Here is a 26270-nt window from a genome sequence, read left to right as displayed (position 1 = left end):
TTGCTGTTTCTGTGTTATGAAGTTATGAAATTAATTCCTACCCCTAGATCTTAAAAAAATTCATTGGCCTTTTCTAATAACTGTGAAGGAAGCTAGGTAATGCATTCATATTTTACTAGCTTTCTTACTCCAAGTAAAACGTAAAGACCTTAAAGCTACATCATTTGTTCCTCACCCCAATAACACCATACACTCCCTTGTTCTTGTTTGTACTACTTTCAGTATTCTTCCAACAAGCCAGATATTCCTGTACACAGGGTCTATTAACTTGCTGTTCTAAATTGCCTGAAATGCATTGCCTCACAATTCATGTCCTGTATAACTTGGTTCTATTCTGATCGGAGATCTGCTAAAAGGAAGTAGTTTTCTTTACTATCTTTAACCAATAGCAATGAATACTTGATATAGATATTATCAGTTTATAAATAGGAAAATTGAAGCCCAAGGAGGTGTGGTCTGAATAACTTTTTCCATGTTACAAAGATATTGAATGCAAGTTAGAAACCAACAATATGACAAGAGTATGAAAGAAATACCCCAGAGTGGTATTATAGTTAATAGATGAAATGAGGGTGAATAAAGAAAGGAAACTTCCAGGTCAATATGACCATAGAACTTTATCCTTAAAAATCATAAAGATATTAAAATATGAGTATATTTTGAAAGTAACATGTTTTTAAATTTTATAAATAAATGTACAAATTATTCACAAAATTCTATTTGAAACATATCTAAATTCTTTCTATCTTCATATAATTTCTATTTTATATTTGCTTTTAATCATATTCCTAGTGCACTATTACTGGGAACAAATAAAGAAAAAGTAGCATTTGTCAAATTAGTTTGAGTTCACATAATCACTACTAATGAGGCAAAAAGGGAATTGAAGCATCAAAACTAACAAAAACTTGAAAGTTTCAGCATGTCAAAAATTTCTACAGAACTCAAGAATCACTGGGAATAGAGTCATATTCCAAGAACATGCTTGATAATACCACTTCTATAAGGCCATTCCTAAATACGACAAAATATAAGATATACAAAATATGTTTCTGTGCAAATTGAAAAAGGATAACACAGGAGTGAAGTCACCTATTTGTGCCCCTCATGTGAGGGGAAACAGTGACCTCATGAAAAAAACCATCCCCCCTGGGACTGTCCTACTGGAAGGACAGGTTTCTATGGTTCCCCAATACTATAAAACTGCGGTAAAAAGCTTCTTCAACCTATTAATATGCAATTCTGTCCCCAGACCAACAACCTGTGACATTTTCCCCCTAGTGTAACTATCAACCATTCTGAAGCACTTACGCAGAGAATTAGAAATACCTGTCTCATGAGCACCCTTACACTGGCTCCGATACACTGTCCTTACATTTGGATAAACAAAATATTATGTTAAAAGATATCCTTAGGCATTTTAAGAACATAAATGTTAACTATAATGCATAGTACTATATGTGATAAATTAGTTGTATAAAGCTGACATTAGGAGGAAGTTTTTGTGCATTTGTTTGGCTTTCTTACTCAAGGCTAGCAGTCTAATATTTAAGCCATGCATCTGCTTACAGACTTTTGCTCGCTTTGAACCTCAATCCTCAGATCTAACCTCCTGAGTAGGTAGGATTATAGATATGAGCCAAGAGAACCCAGCCCAAAATTATCTCTTAAAAATGACCTCAGGAAGAGAAATATAAGCTAATAGCCTCAAACCTGAGTGTAGTAAATAAATTGTGGAAAACGAATTTACAACCTATGACACTAAACAACTCCATTTGCTTTCTCAAGTTTTCCTTACAAAACATTACATGTAGCAACTGCACTGTATAATGTGGCTTCCTAAATTAGGAAGAGAGCCAAAAAGATAAACAAAAAGTAGCCCTCTGGGATTTATTTATTGTGAATCAGGGGAAAACAAAATAATTTAAAAATATAGAAGTTCAAAAATGTAAGCAGGCTGTCAAGAAAATTTATAATGAAAATTATAAACTGGCAGTTAACACTTTATTGTTAATATGTATTTAAAATGTTTAAAAATAATTTCCCAAATGGGTACTTATAGGAGCCAGATTGCCTGGTTCCAAGGCAGACCTGGCAAAATATTTCATGGGACCTTGTCTTGGTCTATATAAAAAGCTGGATGTGGTAGTTCATGTCTATCACCCAAGTTATACAGACAGTGTAGGCATTATACGTAGAAAGATCATAGTCCAGGCCTGTCAAAGCAGAAAAGTGAGACCAGATCTTAAAAATATCTAAAGCAAAAAGGATTGGAATGTGTGGTTTTAATAGCAAGTTCAAGTGTCTGCGTTCCAATATTAGTATCACAAAAAGGAAATACAATTTTACTCTCTTGGTGAAGAAGCAAATAATTACTGAGAGCATAAAGGGAACTGAAACTTTAAACTTGATTAAATGTTACTGCTAGGATTTCTATAGACGACTTTTCATAAGCAGTATGAAGTCATTTCTTCTAAATCACAACTAACTTGATGTCAATGATCCGATGTCAATGATCCATGAAATAAAACACTGGAAAGTTCCTACAATAGAAAGGAATGATGATCTCAGCACAGGTTTTCACTGCTAGGTATTCCATGCGTGTGTGTGTGTAGTTTTGTGAGGATTACTTACCTTTGCTGGTCCTGGGACTGGGCACTGTCCCTTGAATATTTCCTGTGCTCAAGGCTAACATTCTATCACTTGAGCCACACTACCACTTCTGGCTTTTTCTGAGTAGTTTACCGGAGATAAGGATCTCATGGACTTTCCCGCCCAGGCTGGCTTCAAATGGTGATCCTGAAATCTCAGCCTCCTGATTAGGATTACAGGTATGATACTGCCTTGTGAGGCTGTTTTTGTGTGTGTGATATTAGGTCTAACCTCGAGGCCCTCCACCACTTCAGCCACACACAGAGTATTGTTTTACGTTACTGTCTTTTTTTGTTGAGATGCATCCTCAGAACCTTTTCTTTCTGGGTTAGCATGAAACCATTATCCTTTAGACCTAGGCCTGCTGATTAGCTAGGATTACAGCCATGGCCTTGATCAGTTTGGTTTGTATTCTGACTACAATATATTGCAAAAATGCTACTGATTGGAAAAAATGAGGAAAGAAAATTTCTCTTGAGTAAACAAATAGTGCTAAAACAGCTTATCTGCGACAAACAATTTATATTTCTTGCTATAAGAACAAAGCCATCTTTTTTTAAATGTTTGTGAAGGAAAATGAATTTATATTTTTATTGAGCTGTTCTTTTATCATCTCAAATATCTTATTTGTCACCTAAGGTCTTACTGATGTGCAGTGTTAATGACTTATTGTATTGAAGTTGGGGTATAGAAACCTAGTAGCTACTTAAGTATGTGACAGAATTTGAAAATGTGTTTATTCACAGATACTTTTGGTCCTGTGCTCTACAGAGTTTGGTCTTTTCTATGCATATGGTACCAAGGTATTGAACCTGGATCATGGTGCATGCTACACAAGCACTTTTTCACTAGGTCAAACTTATGGCCCCTAAAACACTAGTTTTAACATCACTTTCCCAAAATCAAATCTTTAAACACTATCATCTATTTTGTAAATTACATGATTGGAAGGTTGCAACAAATTTATTCTGAAAAAACTTCATTTCACTATATACCACTAATAACCACGAAAAAATTATTTTTGTCGAATAATAAAGATGTCAAACATGTTATATAAAATTCTGAGATAGGAAAATGAGAAAAATAAATGATATATTACAATACATACCACTTTGAGAGGTTGACATTTTATATAACCCATTTCATACAAAAGATACAAGTTCTTTTGCATGCTTTATATTATATATTATAAAGACTTTTTTCCTCCACAGTAAGATGCTAATGAGAAAAATACTATAAACTACATCAAAAAACTAGCTAAGGCAATCAGTGCAGAGTACATGTCAGTTTTCATACCAACTTTGAAATTCAGTAGTAACAAAAAATAAAAAAAATAGTTTATCAGTGATTCAGACGAGATCGGGCGCGTTCAGGGTGGTATGGCCGTAGACTTATCAGTGATTCAGAATAACAAAATTATACTGTAGATGGGAACTATTAACATAAAAATGACAAAATGAATTATTTAAAGTTTAGAACTTCATGCCTTTAAGAAACTTTGATAGGAACACAACGAATTTATCTGCTTCTAGCTTTGTTCTACCCTTCCCGCTTTTCACTTGTCTAAAAGGATACTCAGTACCAGGATAATGTGCGACTCTGCCACAAACTGGGCCTGACTGCTCCCATGAATGTAGCTCTGCAAGAGAAGACAGATACACCAAGTTTACAACCACATACAATAAAAACTACTTCATGTTCTGTTCGGCAAATGACAAATAATGTTAGGAGCTCAGGTTCTGTTCCAGAGACCTAAGTTTAAATCCTATAGCTTACATATATTAAATCTGCAATGAAGGGAAACTTCATCCTTAAGGCTCTGTTGAATTCACACTTAAGTTACTGCACACATAAAATGACTACTGCAAAAATTCTTATCTGATCTGGCTATTCGAATTTGATAGGCTTTACAGGTTTCATATGTGTTCTCATTGTATTTTTTTTAGAAAAATTATGAAAGTTACTCCCTGTCATTTTCCCTATGAAAACTGAGACTTGGAGAGATTTAATCTCCTGTTCAGGACTGCAGAATTATTAACTGATGAAATCTGGACTGGAAAGTCAGTCTGTTGACATAGGCCACTCCTTTTTTTTTTTTTAACCAGATAACAAAATTATCAAAGATTGAAAATATATCAAATAAAAAAAAGTTAAAAGCTACACGACAGTCAAATTAAACATTAGCACAATGACAAAATAAGTGAATATAATAGTACAAGAAAGTTTTCACAGATTCATTTAACAGAGTTACAAGGTCCTTTGTCTACATTAGAATCGAGGAGGATGGGCAGGGAGGAAAGAGATGCTTCTTTGTAGATTGGAGATGGGACTGCAGATGGGAAAGAGCACTAGGATATTCTGATTAAAATGTGTGTGTACAACATACCACAGTGAATTTGCTTGGCATGACTAATATACAATAACAAATGACTATAAAGTAAGAAGATTCTGTTGAGAAAGGGGATGCAGAGATTGAAGGAGACTGAAGTGCTTCATATATGCATACATGAAAACAGGCAATAAAAACTGTTGAAATTTTGAAAAGGCGAAGGTAGATACATAGAAACATATCACAATAAAACCTCTTGTATTGGGACCAGGAGTTTGGCTTAGTAGTAGAATGCTTGCCTAGCATGCACAAAGACCAGGGTTCAATGCCTCGGTACCACAGACATAGAAAAGAGGCAGAAGTGGTGCTAAGGCTCAAGTGGTAGAGTCCAAGGACAGTGCTCAGGACTGGCAAAAACAAAAACAACAAAAAACGCAACCTCTTGTACAACCACTGTATGCTAATAAGTGCCTATTTAAAAAGTTCTTAGGGTTTAGATGTAGCTCCATGGCAGTGCTTGCCTAGCAAGTGTAATGTCCTGGGTTTGATCTCCAGTACCAAATTTTTTTTTAAAAAAGGGTTTTAATAGAATTTTCTCAATATTGAGCTTTTTGCTGCCAAATCCTACGCCCATCTCTTCTTTTGCAAGATGTTTTATACCGAAATGACATTCTTTATTGTATTACTTCACTGGTATTACTTCACTGGTTTCTCCTCTGAAGATTTTCTAGTATTTAATTCTACTTTTAGCATCTAGAGTTCTATATATTTAAGTCTGTCGTTTTCTCATCCTTCCTTCATTCCATGACATGGCTTTAATGAGCAAGTCTGTATTGATGATCTTCATATTTACAAGGGTGAGATACATCCATTTCCACATGTTAGTCGGCACTAGCAGACTCCATCTGGCAGACTAAAACCTAAAATGGTTGAATACAAATTGAAAGGATAAACCTTCCTTTCTATCCAAGAATGTACTTAAGTCTTCTCAGAAAACACAACTTGATTATTATAGTTGCTTATTCCAAAACTTTATAACCGTGCTTGTTTCTCTACTCTCTCCTTTTCTCCTTATCCATTCAACTTCAGAAAGTATTTGTCCTTGCTTCTAGGAAGAAATGAAAAGTGAGTGTCCCAAGAAGTAAGGATCAAGATGTGCCTGGCACTCATCTACTGGCCTAGGCAGTTGCAAACTCTCTTTCATTCTTTCTGCTTTGACCCTAAATTCCATCAGTTTGGTAAAAATTGATCAGATTTTATCACTACCTTGCCCTTTAATGCTTCTTCAAATGTGTAAGAGAATATCATTTCAAAGAATGCATTTCGTCTTTCCAATCACAATAGCCCAGAAATGGGAATTTCTCTCACACTGCACCTTAACTGATCACTTCATGGTAACTGGTCTGTAATTTTGGTAGCTTGATGCTTAAAAGGCAGAAGAGAAGAATGCCTTTGGAGACAATCCTGATTTTGCAACTGAGTTGAACAATTACTTAACCATGTTATCTCCTCTTTAGGAAGAGTATTCCTCAAAATACTCTAATATCAAATGAGGTATTACTGTATTAGGTTGGTTGCACAGTATATGGCCGTGTGGTAAATAATGAAATAGTTTTTAGACAAACTTTACATTCTGAACATTTTAAACTGTTTAAATAGTATTCCAAAATTTACCTTTCACAAGTGAATTTTAAGTGTTCAACTAATTGTTTTTAAAGGATATTTAGAAACACATTCACTTCAGACCATCTTTTTACTCTTCAAAAGTCTTTAGGACTTAAACTAGAATTCGTTTGATAATTCTTACTACCTTTTTATCTATTTGTTTAGGCATAATATTTTTTTAAGAACCAGAAAAATTTATTCTCTTTCCTTTCAAAGAAATTCTTATCATGAGTTATATCCATGTCTATTAATCCACACAGAATAATTTTTAGGCATAATTTTTTTGGTATTTTCCTTTCATGCATGTTACTATGATTATAACGTGATGTATAGGGGAGCTAGTTGTATAAGTCACATAAAGTATAGATTGCTTCTTGAACACTCTTACCCTTTTGCTCAACCTAACAATAGAGTATAGTTGAAATATGTTGTACGTTCTCTTACAGTTCCATAGAGGCAAAAGATCTGCTTTCTTTTAAGTAAACTAGAGGTATCTGAGCTGTTTAAGATTTTTTTTTATTGTAATTAGTAAAAGGGTTACATGATATTTGCCAGATAGAAGGTGCATTAATTCACATACATTGATACCCTTTCACATGTCTTGGTACCCATTTCCCTCCCCCCCAAGATTTCCTATTATAACTGCCACAGCTTTTCTGATTAAATCTTCCATAAATGAGAGATCTGCATTTCTGTGTAGAACAGATTCAGTTCTGTTTATTGTGTTTTTTAAATATGCATAACTGGTAATTCCAAGATCAAGGAATATTGAGAGCTCTCCCCTGGGTTGAAGAAGCAACTTACTGTGTACTCATGTGATCTCTTTGTGAACTAGGATTGGTGGACAGATATGCAACACTCAGATTATAAGGTGTAAAAAGTCATTCTTAATCAAGTTATTTAAATCTACTTCCTAGAATTGGACTGATGTTCAAATATAGTAACATTGGGTGTAAAGCTTTAGTGTATGAATTTTGTGGAAAGTATACTTAACATATCTCAACCCAGGTAAGTATAAGATTTCTAAATAGCTAGTACAAACATGGTCTAATACTCTAGACATGTATTTTTTTATATTCAGATGCTGAGAATATTAAAATGAAGTAACTTTTATTTCTTTTTCAATTTTCTTCTTAGTCTAACCTACATGAATTGAGAGTTAAAAGGTATTCTTTCCTGAATGTTAGTAGTCTTAGTGTAACCATTAGTTTTTTAAGGGTATCCTAAAACTTTGCCATTATATCATACTATAATCCTGTCTAAGGTAGAAAAATTAGTTGAGCCTTTAGTAAAAATATGTAAAGAGACAAATATGAGATAAGGGAGGGAGGAGGAAAGGAACTTAGAGGACTGAAAGAAGGCAAGCAAGTACATACGCTTCTACAGAGCTAATGAGAAAAGGAAAACTCCCAGGTCATCACTGTCACTGGACAAAATAGGCTAAGGTCCTTTCACTTTAAAAGATTGTTTGAAAACAGATTCCTAATTTTTTGGTACCTCCATTTTTCTAGTCTCATCCCTAGAGTCTTTGTATTCATCCAGCCATGTCAACGTTTTTTGAGGCAGGATTAATTCTTACGAGGTTACTACACCAAAAGCAAGATGAGATATAGGTCAAGTCCCTCAGGATTTGCTTGAAAAGAGGGATAAATACACATTACCTACATTCACAGGGATAAATACACATTAGCTATATTCACATAACAAATTCCCTATGTTTGACTTCCTTAGAAGGTGTACCTATCATGCTTGAAATTTCTGCACATTTCAAACAACTGGCCTGAACTAGAAATAGTAATGAAATATCAAGTAAAACAGTTCACAAAAACAATGATAGACCTTATGGATTTGCCATTTGGAGTATTTTGTCCCTAGCTAGCAATTGTTAGCAGAAAATACTCATTCTTCTTACCTTAGAATTAGCGACATTTTTGTCTTGTTCCAGCAGAACTGCATGACCTAGAATGTAATGTCAAACTCTTTCGTGGGCATGCTATACTCCCAAAAGAAGTTATCCTATGTGTAGGTTAGACATTTTTATCAATAAACCTGAATTGGTGATTCTCAAAAGAATTCCCAAAATTGCATGCATATGAAGTATTACATCATATACTTGTATAATGAACAACTCTTGGCACAGCAATGTGTATTGCTGATAAGCTACTAACTGTAAATATATGATATTTTGCAGGAGGCCATATGGGAAAGAAAAGGTTTTAATCTAAAAATCTTAAGGAAAAGCTGTACTCTCAGTATAGTTTTATTCACAAAATATAACTATGACAGGCATGGGTGCAAACTGAGCTCAAACAACAGAATGATCTGTATCTCATTCAGTAAAGAGGATACACACAGATAACCCCACAGCAAATGCAAAAATTTTTATTTTAACCATACTGTCCAGTATTCTAAGGGACATGCTAATTCACAAGGACATCTGGATTAAGCCTAATAGAAATGGATAAATAAATGATAACTTACTAGTTCCTAATCAGGGTTTGGGAGTATTTCAAAGTTTTGTGGAATTATGGCCCTAGGCCAGAACGTATGTGAGGAAGACAGGTATTTATGTACAGAAGTAAAACATAAACTAAAATAAAAACCCATTAGTATTCTCACTTCATCATTATAAACTGAAGTCTTAATCTCTATCAAAAAAGAAAAACAATGAATATAACCTGAAATGTATCATTTAATTTAGTATTTTCACTTGTGATTACTCTAAGGAATACATTGGGGGTACTCTCTGAGCCCCAATCTAGAATGGAAATCTAGCTGAAATTTTTGTAATATATTTTTGTAGCACAAAGGTTTTCCATTTGTGAGACAACTAAAGAATAAAAATTGTAGTGTAAAACTAAATATATAAGGTCATATAGGATAAGACTAAATGAAAAGATCTGTAGGATATGGAAACAAGACCTTTATCTTGTGTGATTGTTGTTTTTAATGTACTATGTTATTTCTTCTCCTTTGTTGCCCTTTGATTAATCTCATATTGTTACTGTGTCTGACTTTGTTACCTAGTATACTGTATATACGTTTATTTGAAATAGGAAACAGAAGGGGGGATAAGATGATTGGGAGGGGGTGGGAAGAGAGAAATGGGGACAAAAACATGAGAGGGGGTATCAATATGTGAGAATAATGCACCTACTACCTGGCAAATGTGACTGTAACCCCTCTATATATTACCTCGACAATAAAAAATTTAAAAGAATAAAAATGTCATAATCAAATGTTTAAGAACTACTGTTCATTCTGAAGCAGAATGTCGCTCTTACATTTCCTTCTTTTATGTACCTCTGAATACACATGCCCACCATTCATTCTTAAACTCACATGGTAGTGTTGTGATAATTCTCTCTACATAAACGTACTCAGGTTGATGATGAGTTACATGAATGAACAGGTAATTCTCATTCTTGAATAGCAAACCTTTTACAATATTTGATATTTTGTGCTCATCATATCTAGTCTGAGAACATTATTCTCCCCAAAAGTTCACCTATTGTCAATTGCATTTCAAGACTAGACACTATAACCTGATAAATACATCTAAGAAACTACAGTTGCTAAATCTTTGCCATCACAGACTATCTTAACATGACATGTGAAATATAGTTTATAGCATTGTGATAAATGAAACTTGCCTGGGAAATGAAAATGGCACTGAGAAGGACTCAAGTATTAGTCCCACAACATGGTTGACAGTACCATGCCCTTGTAGGCCTTCGGAATGAGTTTAACTAGTAATGGTGCTAATGACTGTGTTTATCTGGACATTAAATTTTTGGTGTGCTATTATCTTTTTTTAAGCTTACTATGTGAGGGTTACCAATGCACAAAGCATCATATTCCTAGACTCATGGGTGTAGATTTAGGATGCACATACTTATGTGTTGGTCCTGGAATGAGATAAAAACCAAAACAAAGTAGTGAGTATATAAATATGTGTGTTTGTGCATAAGGTAAAATACTGCCTACTATATTTCTGCAGAGTTTTATATGAACAGAAAGTAGAAAAAGGGGCGGGGTGAAATATTGAAAATGAAGATCAAGTTAATGAAGGGACATCAGCATAAACACCACAGACAATGCATTTGCAATTTGAGCAAGGGACTTCAAGAAAGGGTAGTGATACTGTTTGGGGAGAATGTGCATGGAAGGGAGATGGAATAATGCTCACTGCTAAGGTACTAAGGTAGGAATAATGCTCACTGCTAAGGTACTAAGGTAGTAAAGTGTCCAGGGAACAGTAAGTAGTTAATGCACTGCTGAGGATTTTTTTTTTTAAAGGTCTGATACTGAGTTTTTTTTAACTTGGTACCTGATGCATCCACTCATTGGCTAGCATCCTGCCACTTAAATAACCAACCATGGCTTTTCTTTTATCTGATGAGGCTTTTAAGATTTTATTCAGAGCCACAGGAGGAGTATTAAGTGGGTAGATGTTGAAAACAGATTATAATGGAGTAAAGAGAGAAGAGATTCCTGGAGCAATAGCAGGAGGCAAAGACTGATCTGATCCTTAGATACATTCTGAAGGAAGAACAAGAGCTTTTCTTTATCACTGTGTTTTTATGCAAGACTTTTATATGCAGGATTATAATTGATAGAATATGTAGTCAAAATTTAAAGTTTAAGTTCATAGAAACATATAGGGCACTGAAATCTAAATGAGAATACCCAAATTTAACATTCTTAATAACCTCAGAGGTACATAGGGGCCAGGAAAGCGGAAGAAAAACAGGGGAGGGGTATCAATGGTCAAGAAGTAATGTACCTAGTACCTGATGAATATAACTCCTCTATCACCCGTCAATAAAAGACAATACATTTGTCGTTATATAAATAGGTTTAAGGTTGAAGTGGCTACTACAAAGGGTAAAGTTGGAAAACAGATAAATGTATTTTGAAATAATTTCAACATAACAGTTCCTTAAATCCTGAAGATCTTTGTATTTACTTTACGGAATTCCTGAGAGAGCATTTGTTCAAAATTTTGTAATTACATTTTATTCCTCAAAGCTAATGCTGAGTTCCTCACAATAAAAGAAAAATTTAATCTTAGAGAAAATGAATGATGAATAAAGTAAGACTGTCAAAGTAGTATTTCTTTTCAGATTTGTTCTAAGCTCATTGCATGTATTTCTTATTCGGCAAGCAATTTTTGCCTAAGTTTCCTAGCAAAAATATTGACATCTGGTGGTTATTGTGTACTATAAGCATACAATTAAAATCTTGTATTTCCTCTGATAATTACATTGCATATTTCATAATGGGTTTATGTATGTTGAAGCCTTAGTGTATAAGGAAACAATTTTATTCCTTATTAATAGTCTTATATTTGTTTTAAAAAATAAACAGGCCAGGCACTGATGGCTTACATCTGTGTGGTGTGAAGCCAACCTGGGCGGAAAAGTATGAAACTCTTCTGGCTTTTTATAAGTAGTCTATTATAGAGAAGTGGCACAAAGTGGCTCAGGGACACCACCCAAGCTCGGCAAAAATAATGTGAAAGTTCTGGTTTTTATTACAGTATTTAATATTTGTAAATAAAAATATATAGCTATTAAAATATATCTCTAATAACTAAGAAACTTCTGTTTATACTGAGGCTTAAATAAAATCTGGTGAATTTACATGAAATCACTAATATATATTCCTGATGAAAGCCAAATCTTTGAGGGGAGAAAGGGTTAATCACAGTATTCTTCAGAATTTAAATATGAGGGCCTGGGAAGGTGTAAGGATCAGGCTAGGGCACAGGGCAGGGTGGGCATAATCAATGCAGCACGTACTCATCCCATTAGTCTGTATAATATCTATTTAAAAAAAAGTCTCAGTGCTGACAGAGAAAAATACCAAAATCTTTTCTGTTTTTTCAAAAGCTAATTTGTATACAGAAGAAAATTAAAAGTATGGTTTCAAATTAAATATTTGGAAAAATAAAGCCAAAACTTATCCAAAAATACTTACATTGATAAAATACAATTATTTTTACAATATTTTTAAATTTTAATCAGAAAACACTTTTCATGAACCACACATATATGTTTTGGGGTTTTATATATGTTATATATGTGTAATTATAATTAAATACTAGATATTAAACACACATGTATGTATATAAATGTAGAGAGAAATACAAAGACATGATTTCAAGCCAGCATGGGCAGAAAGAGGGGGTGAGGGGAAGGAAGGGGACAAAAACATGAGAAAGGATAGTAGCAATGTTTGTGAAGTAATGCACCTTCCATCTGGTGAATATAATGTAGCCCTTCTATTAATTGTTTACTATATATACATATATATAAATAAAAGTTCTGTGAGACTATCTGCAATTACCTACTCAAATATCTACTCAAAAGTGGTGGTGTGGCTGAAAGTGGTAAAGTACTAGCTTTAAGCAAAACAACAACTCAGGAAACACATACAAACCACCTCAAACACAGTATGTATATGTATGTGGTATGTATATGTGACTATATGGCCTATATACAAACACATATTCTTCCTTCAGATATTTAATTAGTTTGCTGGTTTTCAAAACCAAATTATGTATTGTCATATTACTGCCTACATAAATTTGCTTTATATGTAAATTACCCAAATCCTTTATAAATTTGTTTGAAGTAAAGGGCAACAAATACAATCCTATCCCAATAATTAAAAAGAAGCATTTTGAGAAAAACCAACAGGTACAACAGAATATACAAACAATATCTTATCAATAAGTTATCTCAGGCTAAGGACTCTGTTTAAAGTTACTCATAATTTTAACAACTTACTGTAGCTTCAATGTGCATTTCACTAAAAGAAAATTTAATGAGTAAACCATATACATGTTCATTTGAGTATATTTTAAAGCTTAAGAAAAAAGTAATCAACTTATTGTGAGCAGTACTTTCAATAAAGGTTTTCAGTACATATACTCTATTATGGGATAAATTGTGTCCAATACCTCAATTCATATTAAGTCCAAACTCAAGTACTGCACAATATGTCTGTACATACATAGTCTTTGAAGAGGTACTTCTGTTAGAATGGGGGCATATGGTAAGCTATCCACCAATATTATGACTATTACCTTTAGAGAGTTGGGGATAGAGCTCAATAGTAGTGCTAGCTCAGTATGCACAGGGGTCCAAAATGTTAGCAGGGGGAGAGGTAGAGAAGTGCAGGGAAATGCAGGACAGGGATGGCCAGTGACTTGTGATACCTTCAACAAATGAGCAAATCCTTCCCTTCCAGGTTAAGCTCTGGTAGTTACATGACTACAGATGATAATGTAAGTATCTTGGAATGATAATGAGTACTGCTGGGGTAATCCTGTGAAAATGGATTAGAGCAAATCCCAAATCTCTCAGTCACTCTTCATGCCTTATGCTTTATGTTCTTTTTACCTCTTTATTACCTAGCTCAGTACTGTGGTTTGAGTAATAGCTCAACCCTTAATTCATGGCTACATAGAAACTGACTATTTAGAAGTAGTTGCAGTTAAACATCAGATATCTTCATGATAACACACAGAGAAACAGAGAGGAGCTCATGTGAAGGTAAAGGCAGAAATAGAAGTGGGGTAGCCAAAAGGCCAGAAACTGCACATATTTATCAGAAATTGGGACAGACAGAGAGGGGATTTTCTTCCTGACAACTTTTTGAAGGAACCAACACTGATAGTTCCGCTTTATTTTAGACCTCTATCATCCTCAATTATGAGAGGAAATATTTCTGTTGGTTCAAGCTACTTAGTGTGTAGCATTTTGGTAATGGCTCCAGAAAATTAATATGTCTGTTATCCCTTTCCTATTTGCAACTGTAAAATTAGAAGACTTCCTTCTATTACATTTTTTCCAAGTAGGCTATATCTCCATTTATCTTCTCATAGAAATTTTTATATATAAGTGGTATGGCTGTGGTAAACTTAGATATCTTTTTTTGCCTACAGTTTCAGAACATATCAAGACAGAAAAAAATCATTCTTTCATTTCCAATATTAACGTGTGGTAGATTTAACAGATGATCAAGAACTAATGATGAAATGTACAGTTATAGGTTTAATATAAGCCATAACATTTTCATGTTGTTATACTCATTCACTGAAAAGGTAAACTAATAATACAGTGCTTATCACATCATCACAAAAGCTCAGGACAGGAAAGAAACGCCAAACAATTTCAACCTCATACTCAAAAAATTTCTTTTTGTCAGTCATGGGGACTAAACTAAGGGCATGAGCATGTCCTTGGGTTTCTCAAGACCAGAACTCTACGACTTGAGCCACATCACCACTTCCTCAGTATGTGGTACCGAGGAATCGGAAACCAGGCTTTCATGCATGCTAAGCAAGCACTCTTTCCCAGCCCTCATACTCAACTATTTTAATAAGCTTTTAAATTTAGACTTTAAAAATGTAAGTATTTTTCAATTATGTATATACATTTATATTACCTTATTACATATCTCATTGTTTACAGAGAATTATAAAAGTGGCTGAATCTCAGATAGTATCATCTGTTACAAGCAAGTTAATTTGAAAGCCATTTAATATACTAAAGATTTGAGTAATAACTCAGAAAGATGAAAAAAGGCACAGATATTAAATCCTACAAAATACCTGCTATATAGTGATTACATAATTCATATGATTAACTAAAGGAACTTAGCTTTGCTATTTAATTTTGCCCTGAACATCCAAATAATGTTTCTCAATGACCTAACTTCCCAAATTAAAAAGTATAAAATGGAAGAACTGACACAAGTTTCTCACAATGCTGAGGCTACAATAAGAGTATATTCAGGACATATAAATTTCCTTCATTCACATCAATTCCCACCCTTCAAAAGCCTACTGAAACCCATTTAAGCCCAGTTCCAAAGCCCTATAAAGAGGCCATTACTAGAACTGTCTCAAACACTGAAGGTCCTCTGTACTTAGTAAATTTATAGATCATCAGATGTGGGAACTGGGACTTCTCCATGAACCCACTCTGAACCATCAAGAGCATGTACCCTAGAAAAGCACGTACTCTATTGCTCCCTATAGTTTTATGAGCACAATACTTTCTGGTTAATGTCACCGCTTCCTTCATTCTTCCCCTTTGTCTGACTTTCCCCTCAAGTTACATAGTTCAGTTGGCGCCGTATAATTTTGAATAGGTAAAAACAAACTATACGGAGCCAACTACTGTATAACTAAACTGTTGTATGTATCACAGAGCAGAGAACTCCTGTGATGCTCTCAAAAAATGAGACAGGCATTCCTGAACGTTTACAGTTTACACTTTGATTTCAATCTGTAACATTTTAATAAGTTCATAAACAGCATATTGAATTTCAAATATAATGCTGCTACTTTTTAAAATAATGCTCTTGTATTATTACAAGATTTGATAGGAGAGTATAATATTTTTCACTGGAATGCAGGTTTATGAGAGAATTGAAGTATCTTTACAGTATTTGGAGCTCTGCTATTATACTATTAAAATTTATTTTGACAAATCCATACAGGTAGGATTAACATATGTAATAAATAGTAACTGGCATTAGGGAAATTAAATATAATGAACAAGCATTTTTTTAAGACTGGAAATATCATAATAATCAGTGGTCACGTGGTTAAAACAAAATTAAGCACTTTAAATTTGTTTCTCAGACTGCCCCAGAAACAAGCAAACACAAACCACTCCTATTTTGTAAGTATGTAAGGTGATACAGGCAGTATCTAAATGAGAATTAAATAGAAGTCATTAATGTGCACATTTGTTCATTTGACACATGTGTGATGTACTGTCAAAAAACATAATACAATTAAGATTATAAATAAGAGAAACTAATACTATAGATATTCAGAAGAGAATTTTGTATTTACACAAGCAGATAATTGCTACAGAATAGAGAGGAGGAACATCATTTCAACATTATATATACAATAAAAGTACTATTCATTTCTATTTTACAGAAGTAAAATAACACTCATTCTTCTGCCTGCATCCCACTTGACTGAATTTTATCATTTAACTAAAGCTGACCTTAATAGATTAATAGAATGAAGGAAAAAGAAAAACAGAAGTTGGGGAGAGACAGACACTCTATGAGAATTTATGAGAATTTAAAATACTCTGCATGAAGAGATGGTAGTAACCACATATGACAAATTGCTAGCCTAGACTGGAAAATGACATGTTTCCACCATTATACAAATTGCCTTACATAATCTAATATATATGTATATGCATATTATATAATAGGTGTATGTATTAAGATGAAATCATTTGAAATAATCATGTTAATTTAAAAAAATACTCTGTATGACCTAGGCAAAGAATGGAAAATTTTCTCCAGTTCCATCTATGTCATCCCTTTAGTATTATTACTCTGAAATTTGTAACTCATTTATAATGCCATAAAGTAAAAAAAAAATCCTCGGACATATAAAATCACTTAAATTTTCACAATAAAGCAAACAACAAGAAATATCAATGGTATGTAAGATTTGACAGGTAGTTTATGTACTTATTAAAATTTGATGAATTTAGCCAGGCACCAGAGGCTCACACTTGTAATCCTAGCTCCTCAGAGGCTGAGAATCTCACAATTGGAGGATCATGATTCATAGCCAGCCTGGGCATGAAAGTAACTAAGACTCTTATGTCCAATTAACCATCAGAAAATTGGAAGTTGTGACTCAAAGTAGTACAACACTAGCTTTGAGATAAAGAGCTCAGGGACAGAACCTAGGCCCAGAGTTCAAGCCCCACAAAGACAAAAACTCACGACCAACAACAAAAAGTAAATTTGAAACCAAAGTGCAAATAGCAAATCTTGAAGAATTCATTCAACTTATAACTAGAAACAGGGTTACAGTAACTTTAATATGTACCTCAAAGATCTAGCTTGTGCAAAACTCAAGGCATGACTATGTTGCAAACTGGAGAAATTTAAGATGAGGGTGCCTCATTAATGATGAGTCCAATATGAAATCAGCAGCATATCATTTTGCAGTAAGTGCTTTTGCACATTCATGAAAAACAAAACACTTTTTTTATTCACATCTGAACTACCATGCAGTAAAAAATTGTGGGTTATGTATGCCACGCTCAACGTACTATTCAAACAAAACCTTTTATAGTGAAATTTAAAACAAATACAAGCTTTATTCCAGTTTACGTACTTTAAGTAAGACAACTTTTTCTAACAGAAAAGGTCTTTTATGTCCTGTGCACCAATGCAGTTATACAGCTTACCTTGAGCTACACAGTAATGATTGCTATACTGTTAAGTGGACACAAACTTGCAAATCAGCACAGTGCCACATTGTCTGCACTATTAATTTTCTTTATATTCTCTATCATTTATATTTTGTTCAATGAAGTGAAAATTTGTTAAAACAAGCTTAGAAAACCCTAAAAATATTATTTCACGATAGATGAAAATGTGAACATAAACACCAAACTTACAGATAATTCTCGTTTTTTTTAAACCTAGGCACAAAATGAAGATCCGAAAACATAACCCTACGTTCCTTTTATCTTGTCCAGTTAGCTCAGTCCAATTCAACAAACCATTTCAGATAAAGAAGCTCAGATATCAATTATACATACATGCCACAAATGATGTGCTCTTCTGATGAGTATGCTTTCGGGGTGCACCGATAGTAAGATTAATGGAAGTAGGGATGGATGGCTCAGAGGACTGCAATGGATGCTGCTTTTGAAAAATAATTTAATATACAGGCCTGACTGACAAAGTAATAACAAACCTTCCCTAAAGGAACAAATTATCCCTCCATGTGAGACAGAAGAACTGTTAACATGTATAATAAAGATAAAGTAACCTGAAAAAAAGAGACAGATGTTGTTAAAGCTGTGTATATTTTTTATACTTCTCTGTAGAATTGCTTGTTAACTCTACTTGCAATTTTAAATATTATTTTTGACCCTTTGTTCGAGCAAAGTATTTTGAAAATGGAAAAGCCACACACTATTTTCCTTTACTTTAGAATCTACAAAGAAAGGGAAAGAAAACTGCTGTAACATTGGAAACTGAAATAAGCAGTGTCTGTGAATGCCTGATCTTATCTACTCGACGTTAGCATCATAGTCTGGATTCCATGTCTAGGGCCTGCTTGGTTGGCTTTGATAGTTGATGTTCCCCAGTGTCCAGAAAGTAGTACTGCTGGGAACTGGCATTCAACAAATGATGGATGACTACTAGTATGAAAATTCCTCTTTGCTTTTAAATGAGAAAAAGCTGGAGTATGTGCTCTGCATGAGCTTTCAGAGATCTCCCTGCAGTGAGATGATATAGCTGCTGTAGAATTAAGCTCTGGAGGTGCATAATGTTAAATGATTAGATAACAAATTGCTGGGTTATTCTATCTTCCTATCACAATTGCTTAATTGTGCACTCCAATCCCATCGAAGATATGTTACTTGTCTTTGTGTCAGTCTTTGAAGAAACCAACTTTTACAAATGCAAGTAGACTTCCTGTCCTCTTAGGCAACCTGCGCTCGGTGTAATCCAGCTCCACTCACTTCCTCATCATCCCTGGATGAGTCTCTTGCTGGCCCTGTTCTGGCAGCCATCTTGACAAAGGGCTATCTGTCTTAGGATTTTATCTCATAAGAAACACTGTACAGTAAAAAAAATGTTAAGGCTCATTTTACAGAATAAATACATGAAGTAGTAGCCTCCAAATGATATTAAGACCACAAGCTGAACAGAAGCCTAGCCCTATTGTTTTTCTTTCTCTATAGTTTCAGTACAAAGGCACAGAAATGTCTTTGTGGGCTAAAGTCTTCTGAAATTTCTCTTGTCACATCTTTTAATTAGGAATACATATCAGAGTTTAAATTAGATCTATGTGAATGTATATTAAATTACCATAGAAAACCCATTTACAAATTAATCATATTTACTGAGAGTATTCAAGGCATAAAACTATTCTAAGCAATAACTGAGTAAACACGGTTCTAAATACCACCTATGTCACTTTTATAAAAAATTTTTTTTAGAAAAAACAAAGTCAACTTTTGGGTATATATGCTAAATGAGAGGAAGGCTAAAATATCTAAAAAGGCAAAAATCACTTTGAAGGTTCTTCCTTTGCTATTTGTTTTCAGCTTTACGTTTTCAAGAATCACTACTTTAGGAAATAAAAGCAGCAGGTAACAAAGTCAGATACAGTAACAATATGAGATTAACCAAAGGGAAACAAAAGAGAAGATAAATAACATAGTACATAAAGAACAATAATCACACTCGATAAAGCTTTTGTTTCTATATCCTGGAGATCCTTTCATTTAGTCTCATCCTATATAATCTTATGTATCTAGGTTTTGAACTACTGTAATCCTCTGCTAGGGGAGTTCTAGGTTTGTACAAATTAGGGAAACCATTGAGCCTTTGGGTCTGGGCTTACTTAGTATGCTTTTTTCCAAGTCTTTCCATTTCCTTACAAATAGGACAATGTCATTCTTTCAGATGGCAGCATGCCTGGCATATTGTATATCCGTTTATTTTTTAGTTGTAATAGGAAAGGGAAGGGGGAAAACAAGATGATTGGGAGAGGGTGGGGAGGGAAATGAGGACTAAAACATGAGAGGGGGTATCAATGTGTGAGAAGTAATGCACCTACTATAACTCTAATCCCACTATAAATTACAATAAAAAATATGGAAAGAAGGCAGGAGGAAAAAAGGAAAATAAAAGCAACAGTCTGTCACCATCCTAATCCTGAACATCTTTTTGTTTGGTGTACTTTTTAGAACTTATATAGACCTAGAGCCTTGGTGAAACATTGTAAATGCAGGGGAGAGGGAAAGTAGAAGATAAATGAGGAATGTTCAACAAGAAATGTATACATTACCTTATTATTTAACTGTAACCCAACTGTACATTGCCTTTACAATAAAATTAAATTTAACAGTGTTTTAAAAGTTACTCATTACCTTACTTATATAACTGTAACCCCCCAGTTCATTACCTTTTACAAAAAAAATTCTTAGAGATGAATTAAAGGATGAAAACTGAGTTCAGAGGGTACATCCTATAAATAAAACTTCAAGACTCTATAGATAAAATTGCAAGTCAATTACATCTGGAAGATATGCAGCATAACTTATTTTTTGTTAGCAATATTTATTATATACTTAAAATTAGAGAAAAAAATTCATGAAAGCTTGTAAAATCTGATTGTGAAAATCTAAAGTATTTACAAAAGTCAGTATACTTGCTAATGACACTAAAAGAAGTAACTCATTAATAATTTTAACATAAAATTTTTGCCCAAGTAAAATGAAGATGTAAATCTCATGTAGTTATTACTGTATTCTGAATTTGTGACTTGGTATATTATATATACATTTATTAGTATATTTGAAAAAGGGAAGAAGGACAAAAACCTGAGAAGGGGTATCAAGGTTTCAGAAGTAGTGTACCATTACCTGACAAACTGTAACCTCTTTAAACATTATCCTGACAATAAAATAAAAAATGTATTTGTATCAATTATCTTGAGGAAAAAAAAATGTCAATGGTGGGGCTTCAACTTTGGGCCTGAGTTCTGCGTCTGAACACTTCACTTCAAAGCTAGTGCTCTACCACTTGAGCCACAGTGCCACTTCCAGTTTTCTGGTAGTTAATTGGAGATAAGAGTTTCATGCCAGGGGTGGATTTAGTCAACAATCCTCAGATCTCAACTTCCTGGGTAGCTAGGATTATAGACATGAGCCACTGGCACTTGGCCATAAAAAACAAATTTTAAGTATAATACTATGCTCTGATTATCTGTTCCCTCTTGAACTCCCATCTAAGCCTAATTGCTATTAAAACTGTATTAAACTGGCTGGGAGTTTGGCCTAATGGTAGAGTGCTTGCCTAGCATGAACCAAGACCCGGGTTTGATTCCTCAGTACCACATACGTAGAAAGAAGTCAGAAGTGGTGCTGTGGCTCAAGTGTGGTAGAGCTCTAGCCTAGAGAAAGCCCAAGGACAGTGCTCATGACCTGAGCCCAAGTGTAGGACTGGCAAAAATGTAAAGAACTTTTAGAGGCAGACAGACCATGCGGAACTTTAATCTCTCAATGGATTAACAATGTTTTCATGGGAGTAGGTTTCTCATGATCCATCAGCATAGGCAGATTATATTGCATTGGACCTTTTGTCTTTTCATCAGCAACAAAGCTCTTGACAGATGCTGATGTGTTCCAACTTCCTAGCCTTCAGAATTGTGAGAAATAAATTTCATAAATTAGCCTCATCCCTCTTATTCTTTTAAGATAATGTAAAATATACTGTGACAAATGGTTATATAATTGTTATAAATATGAAAACATAATATTAAGCTAATAAAGAGAAAGAAGTAAGATGCATATGGTCAAAGTAGATTATCTGCTTAAAGACAGAACAATGAGTTTGTTAAAATTGTTTTCAGAATGAGAAGACAGTAAGGAAAAGGGATGGAAATGTCAAAATAAGCCTAACTCCCCATTATTATTAATATAAGCTAAGAAAAAGAAATGTCCCAACCATTTTAAGTTGCTTTATGAAATATACCTATTAAAAAGGAAACATTTACTATTCTCACTTTAACAGAAAATTACTGTTTCAAGTGAAAATTCTTTAGCAGCATGTATTTCATTTCATAAAGCAACATTAATCTTCTAGTTTGTTCCCACAGTATGAAAGCACATTATTATGCAAATCATTTCATTAGAGTGAAACTTAAACCACATTTTGCCAGGATATGATGACCTAGTATATATAAAAAGTTGAAAGGAAAATTTCCTACAATGCAGTGAGAGCTGCATACTACTGCGCAATTTTCTCCCATCTCTGCATGATACTATAGATGTTTTTAAAGACTTTCTTTACCTTATGTAGTAACTAATATCTTCATCTAATAACTGACTCAATTGTAACAAAGTAATGATCACTGTGGGATGAAATTGAGCTTTAAAATATTTTGCCTAGAGATAAGTTTCATTATTGCTACAATTCTTCCTAAAGTTTTATTAAATGGCACATCATTGTATTTATGGCCTATACTAATACACGAATACATGTGTATACTATATAATAATCAAATAAGAATATTAAGCATATCTTCCATCAGAAACACAATTTACTTTTGGTAAGACTATTCAAAAACCTTCCCTTCTGGTTACTGCAAAATAATCAGTATTGTCAATTATCTCCATCTTATGGTACAACAAAGAATGTCAGAACTTAGAGCTTTTGTCATTTTGTAGCCACTATCCTATACAGCACTTTCATGATTTCAGCTTCTCTTTTTTGAGGTTATGAAAAACATAGTTGCAAAATGTATCAGACAAAATATTTTCCTTAACTGAGATTATTAGCAGCAAACATTAATTGCACACAGCTGAGTTTAATTGTGGCATTTCAATACATATATACAATATATCCTATCAACGTCACTCTATCATTCTTATTCCTTTCCTCCTTTGCAAACCAATTACAACAGTTTTCATCATTTATCATTCTATTTTCACATAAAGTACTTTGCTCATAATCATCTTCCTTAATCCTGTACATTCACCTTTCTTACTTCTGATATACACCCCCAACAGAGCCTGCTTTACATTCCTGTCATGCTACATTTAGTGACTATTAATTGTTGTAAGGGGTTTCTCCATGGTATTTCTCATGTGCATATTTTACATGAAATTAAAGGACAGAATCTAACTACAAATTCCATATACTAGTATGTTGTAAAAGCATCTTTCCCATGAACCATATGAATATAATTGCACATACAAAAAAACAGATTAAATAAACCAGTTTAAATATTTGAGCAACAGGATATGAAATGTCAACTATTACATTTAAAAAAGGCTTATAATACACGACAGATGAACCCTTGAATTTACAAAAAAGGAAAGGAGAAAGGATGCATAAGCAGTAGTTCTTTTCAGAGGAATGGCAGATTAGATGGTTTGTGAAGGTGATGATCCAGTACAAGTAGAGCATTTATTTCTAAGACAGAAGCAGAAGGATAAATACATATTTAAGAAACAACAATGTATGTGAATTAATGCACCTTCTATCTGGCAAATATCATGTAACCATTCTATTAATTACAATAAAAATATATGAAAAAAAGAAACAATGAGCGGAGGATACAGGCTAAAAAGCAGCACAGGAAAAGGTTGAAAATGAAATTAAGTAGAACAGAAACGTAGTTTCTTTTTAGAATTTTCAACTAAAATGTAACTGAATGCTACCACTGGAAGTGTTACAGCTATAATCAAAGCATGCTTTAAAGGATATTCACCTACCGATCCTCACTTCATGCAAGATGGGTAGACAAGGATCAGTCCATGAATTTTGGAGTGGAGGTTATTATTATCAGAATAAACATCACCAAAGCTTTCTCTACTATAATGAATATATGGAGCCAGTTTCAAAACCAAAGTACTGAGTAAAATTGTAAGAAAACAGATTACTGTGGCATGTTAAAATATTTAATGAGAATATTAATCTATTTTCCTTGCACTTTAATAAAGTACAAATGATGATATACCTATTTTTTTAACCTAAAGAACACTGACATAGAATAGGAATTAATCAGCAAGAAAATGTATGAGAGCTCCTAAACATTACTTTTTGAAAGTATCAACACAAAGTGATCAAATCTTCGGCGTTGGTTCCTTCTCTATATAACAGAAACTTATCTATGTTCACATTAGAAAAGTCTTATCACAGGAGCTTTTATATTACTACGTTCATGGTAAAGAATACATGAAAATAACACAGCATACATAAATTATACCATGTTGTAAGATTATGAGTGTTACGGGTATAGAATGGGGCCTTGACGAGAAACATTAAGGAGGAGATTTACCTTGCAAACAGGGAGGTCACTGAGAAGGCAGAATTTATGTGAAAACTTACAGCAAAAAAGCAATTTATTTTCTAATTACTTTTAATTTTTTTCTTTAAAAATAACTTGATTTATGGGTCCGGGAGTTTGGCCTAGTGGTTAAAGTGCTTGCCTAGCATGCATGAAGACCCGGGTTCGATTCCTCGGTACCACATACATAGAAAAAAGCCGGAAGTGGTGCTGAGGCTCAAGTGGTAGAGCTCTAGCCTTGAGAAAGTCCAAGGACAGTGCTCAGGCCCTGAGCTCAAGCCCAAGACTGGCAAAAAAAAATAAAATAAAATAACTTGATTTAGAATAATGAAGGTCCTCAGAAATTATTCTTCCCTATAGATAATGACACTTCAAAAAACATCTGAAAAATTAGGTCTCATTTACTATGGCAGCTGATTATCCTGAATTAAACATTGACTCCATATTCTTACCATCTACCAAGATCTGAAAATGTTCTAAAAATACAAGACCAAATTTATTTCGAAGTAGTGTGAATATTTATGGTAATATGGAATTAGTCTCTAAAGCATGACAGTTATCATGGAACTTTAATAGGAACAGGTAGATTTATGCATTAAGAGATGATGAACCTGTCTTTTGAATGAACACAACAGAAGGTAAAAGGAAGAGGATGCAAGAATCAATGAAATAAAGTTAGTTATGAAGTAATTATTGGCAACAGTGTGGTGATATATATTCAAATTTTTTCCTATTCTCTCTACATCAATAAAGTAGAAAAAGTTAAAGCAAAGCACATTATAAACTTCATCTATCTCAGTATTTTTCACCTACCCAAAGGAAAGGGAAGACAACTTAAGTGAGGTGAATTAAGAACTATTGTATTTTTATATTAGTAGCAGAATTTACATCATTTTCATTTTAATTTTATAACACATTAATAATATTCAAAAGCAATGAAGTACCTATATCTCTTAATGATGTTTTAACACTTGAAATATGTTAAATTTACCACTAATGGGACGCTAGCTATAAACTGTTTCTATTTTCTCTTGTAGAATTACATATTATGCCACAACAATTATAAAGGTGAAAGAGGTATTACTTGTTTTTTGCAGGGCTTGAGCTCAGGGTTTGGGTGCTGTCCTTGCACTCTTCTGCTCAGGACTACTTTGAGCCACAGCTCCGCTTCTACTTTTTCAGTGGTTAGAGATAGAGTCTAGAAGAGACTTTTCTGTCTGGGCTGGCTTCTATGCACAATCCTCAGCCTCCTAGATAGCTAGGATTATAGTCATGAGCCACCAGCACCCAGTGGAAAGATAGATTTTTGCATGTATACTTGTTAGTAGTACATAACTGTTAAAAGATTGATATTAAACCATTCAATGCCATATCAAACAAGATACTGTTTTGTGCTTGTGTATACATGACAGAGGCAGTAAATTATATACATGATACTTCATTATGAACATAATCCTTTCTTACCAAATGATATTTATGCTTAGGAAATGCACTTACCACTTGTCCATTGTGTGGGTTCTTATGAGCATACGGAGGTCCACGAATATGATTCCACATCTGTCCAGACGTCATAGCAAAGACTATACACTGAAAACCAGGGCACAATGTTTCAATATGTAAGAGAAAAACAGGAACATGCATTTAAAGAAATAAATGGGGGCCAGGTGCCAGTAGCTCATAACTACAATTCTAGTAGCTCATAACTACAATTCTAGCTAATCAGGAGGGTGGGATGTGAGG

At 33.8% G+C, this 26270-nt stretch overlaps 1 protein-coding gene across 2 annotated transcripts in view; it reads right to left on the bottom strand.

Annotated features, from left to right (window-relative positions):
• Positions 1 to 26270, bottom strand: part of Tusc3 (tumor suppressor candidate 3) — a 127762-nt gene that overhangs the window by 7355 nt on the left and 94137 nt on the right. The window contains exons 6-7 of one of the 2 annotated variants that reach the window (XM_090353989.1): positions 26028 to 26117; positions 4228 to 4291 (exon numbers count right to left, since the gene is read on the bottom strand). In XM_090353989.1, coding sequence (XP_090210115.1) covers positions 4228 to 4291; positions 26028 to 26117 — 154 coding nt within the window. The remainder of the gene's footprint in view (positions 1 to 4227; positions 4292 to 26027; positions 26118 to 26270) is intronic. The other variant, XM_090353990.1, reaches the window with a different exon arrangement.

This window comes from Megascapheus bottae, chromosome 20 (genome assembly GCF_031878675.1).
Source record: "Megascapheus bottae isolate mThoBot1 chromosome 20, mThoBot2.hap1, whole genome shotgun sequence".
Taxonomy (NCBI): domain Eukaryota; kingdom Metazoa; phylum Chordata; class Mammalia; order Rodentia; family Geomyidae; genus Megascapheus; species Megascapheus bottae.
Note: the sequence above shows the minus strand (reverse complement) of the source record. Positions and strands in the feature narration are given on the sequence as shown.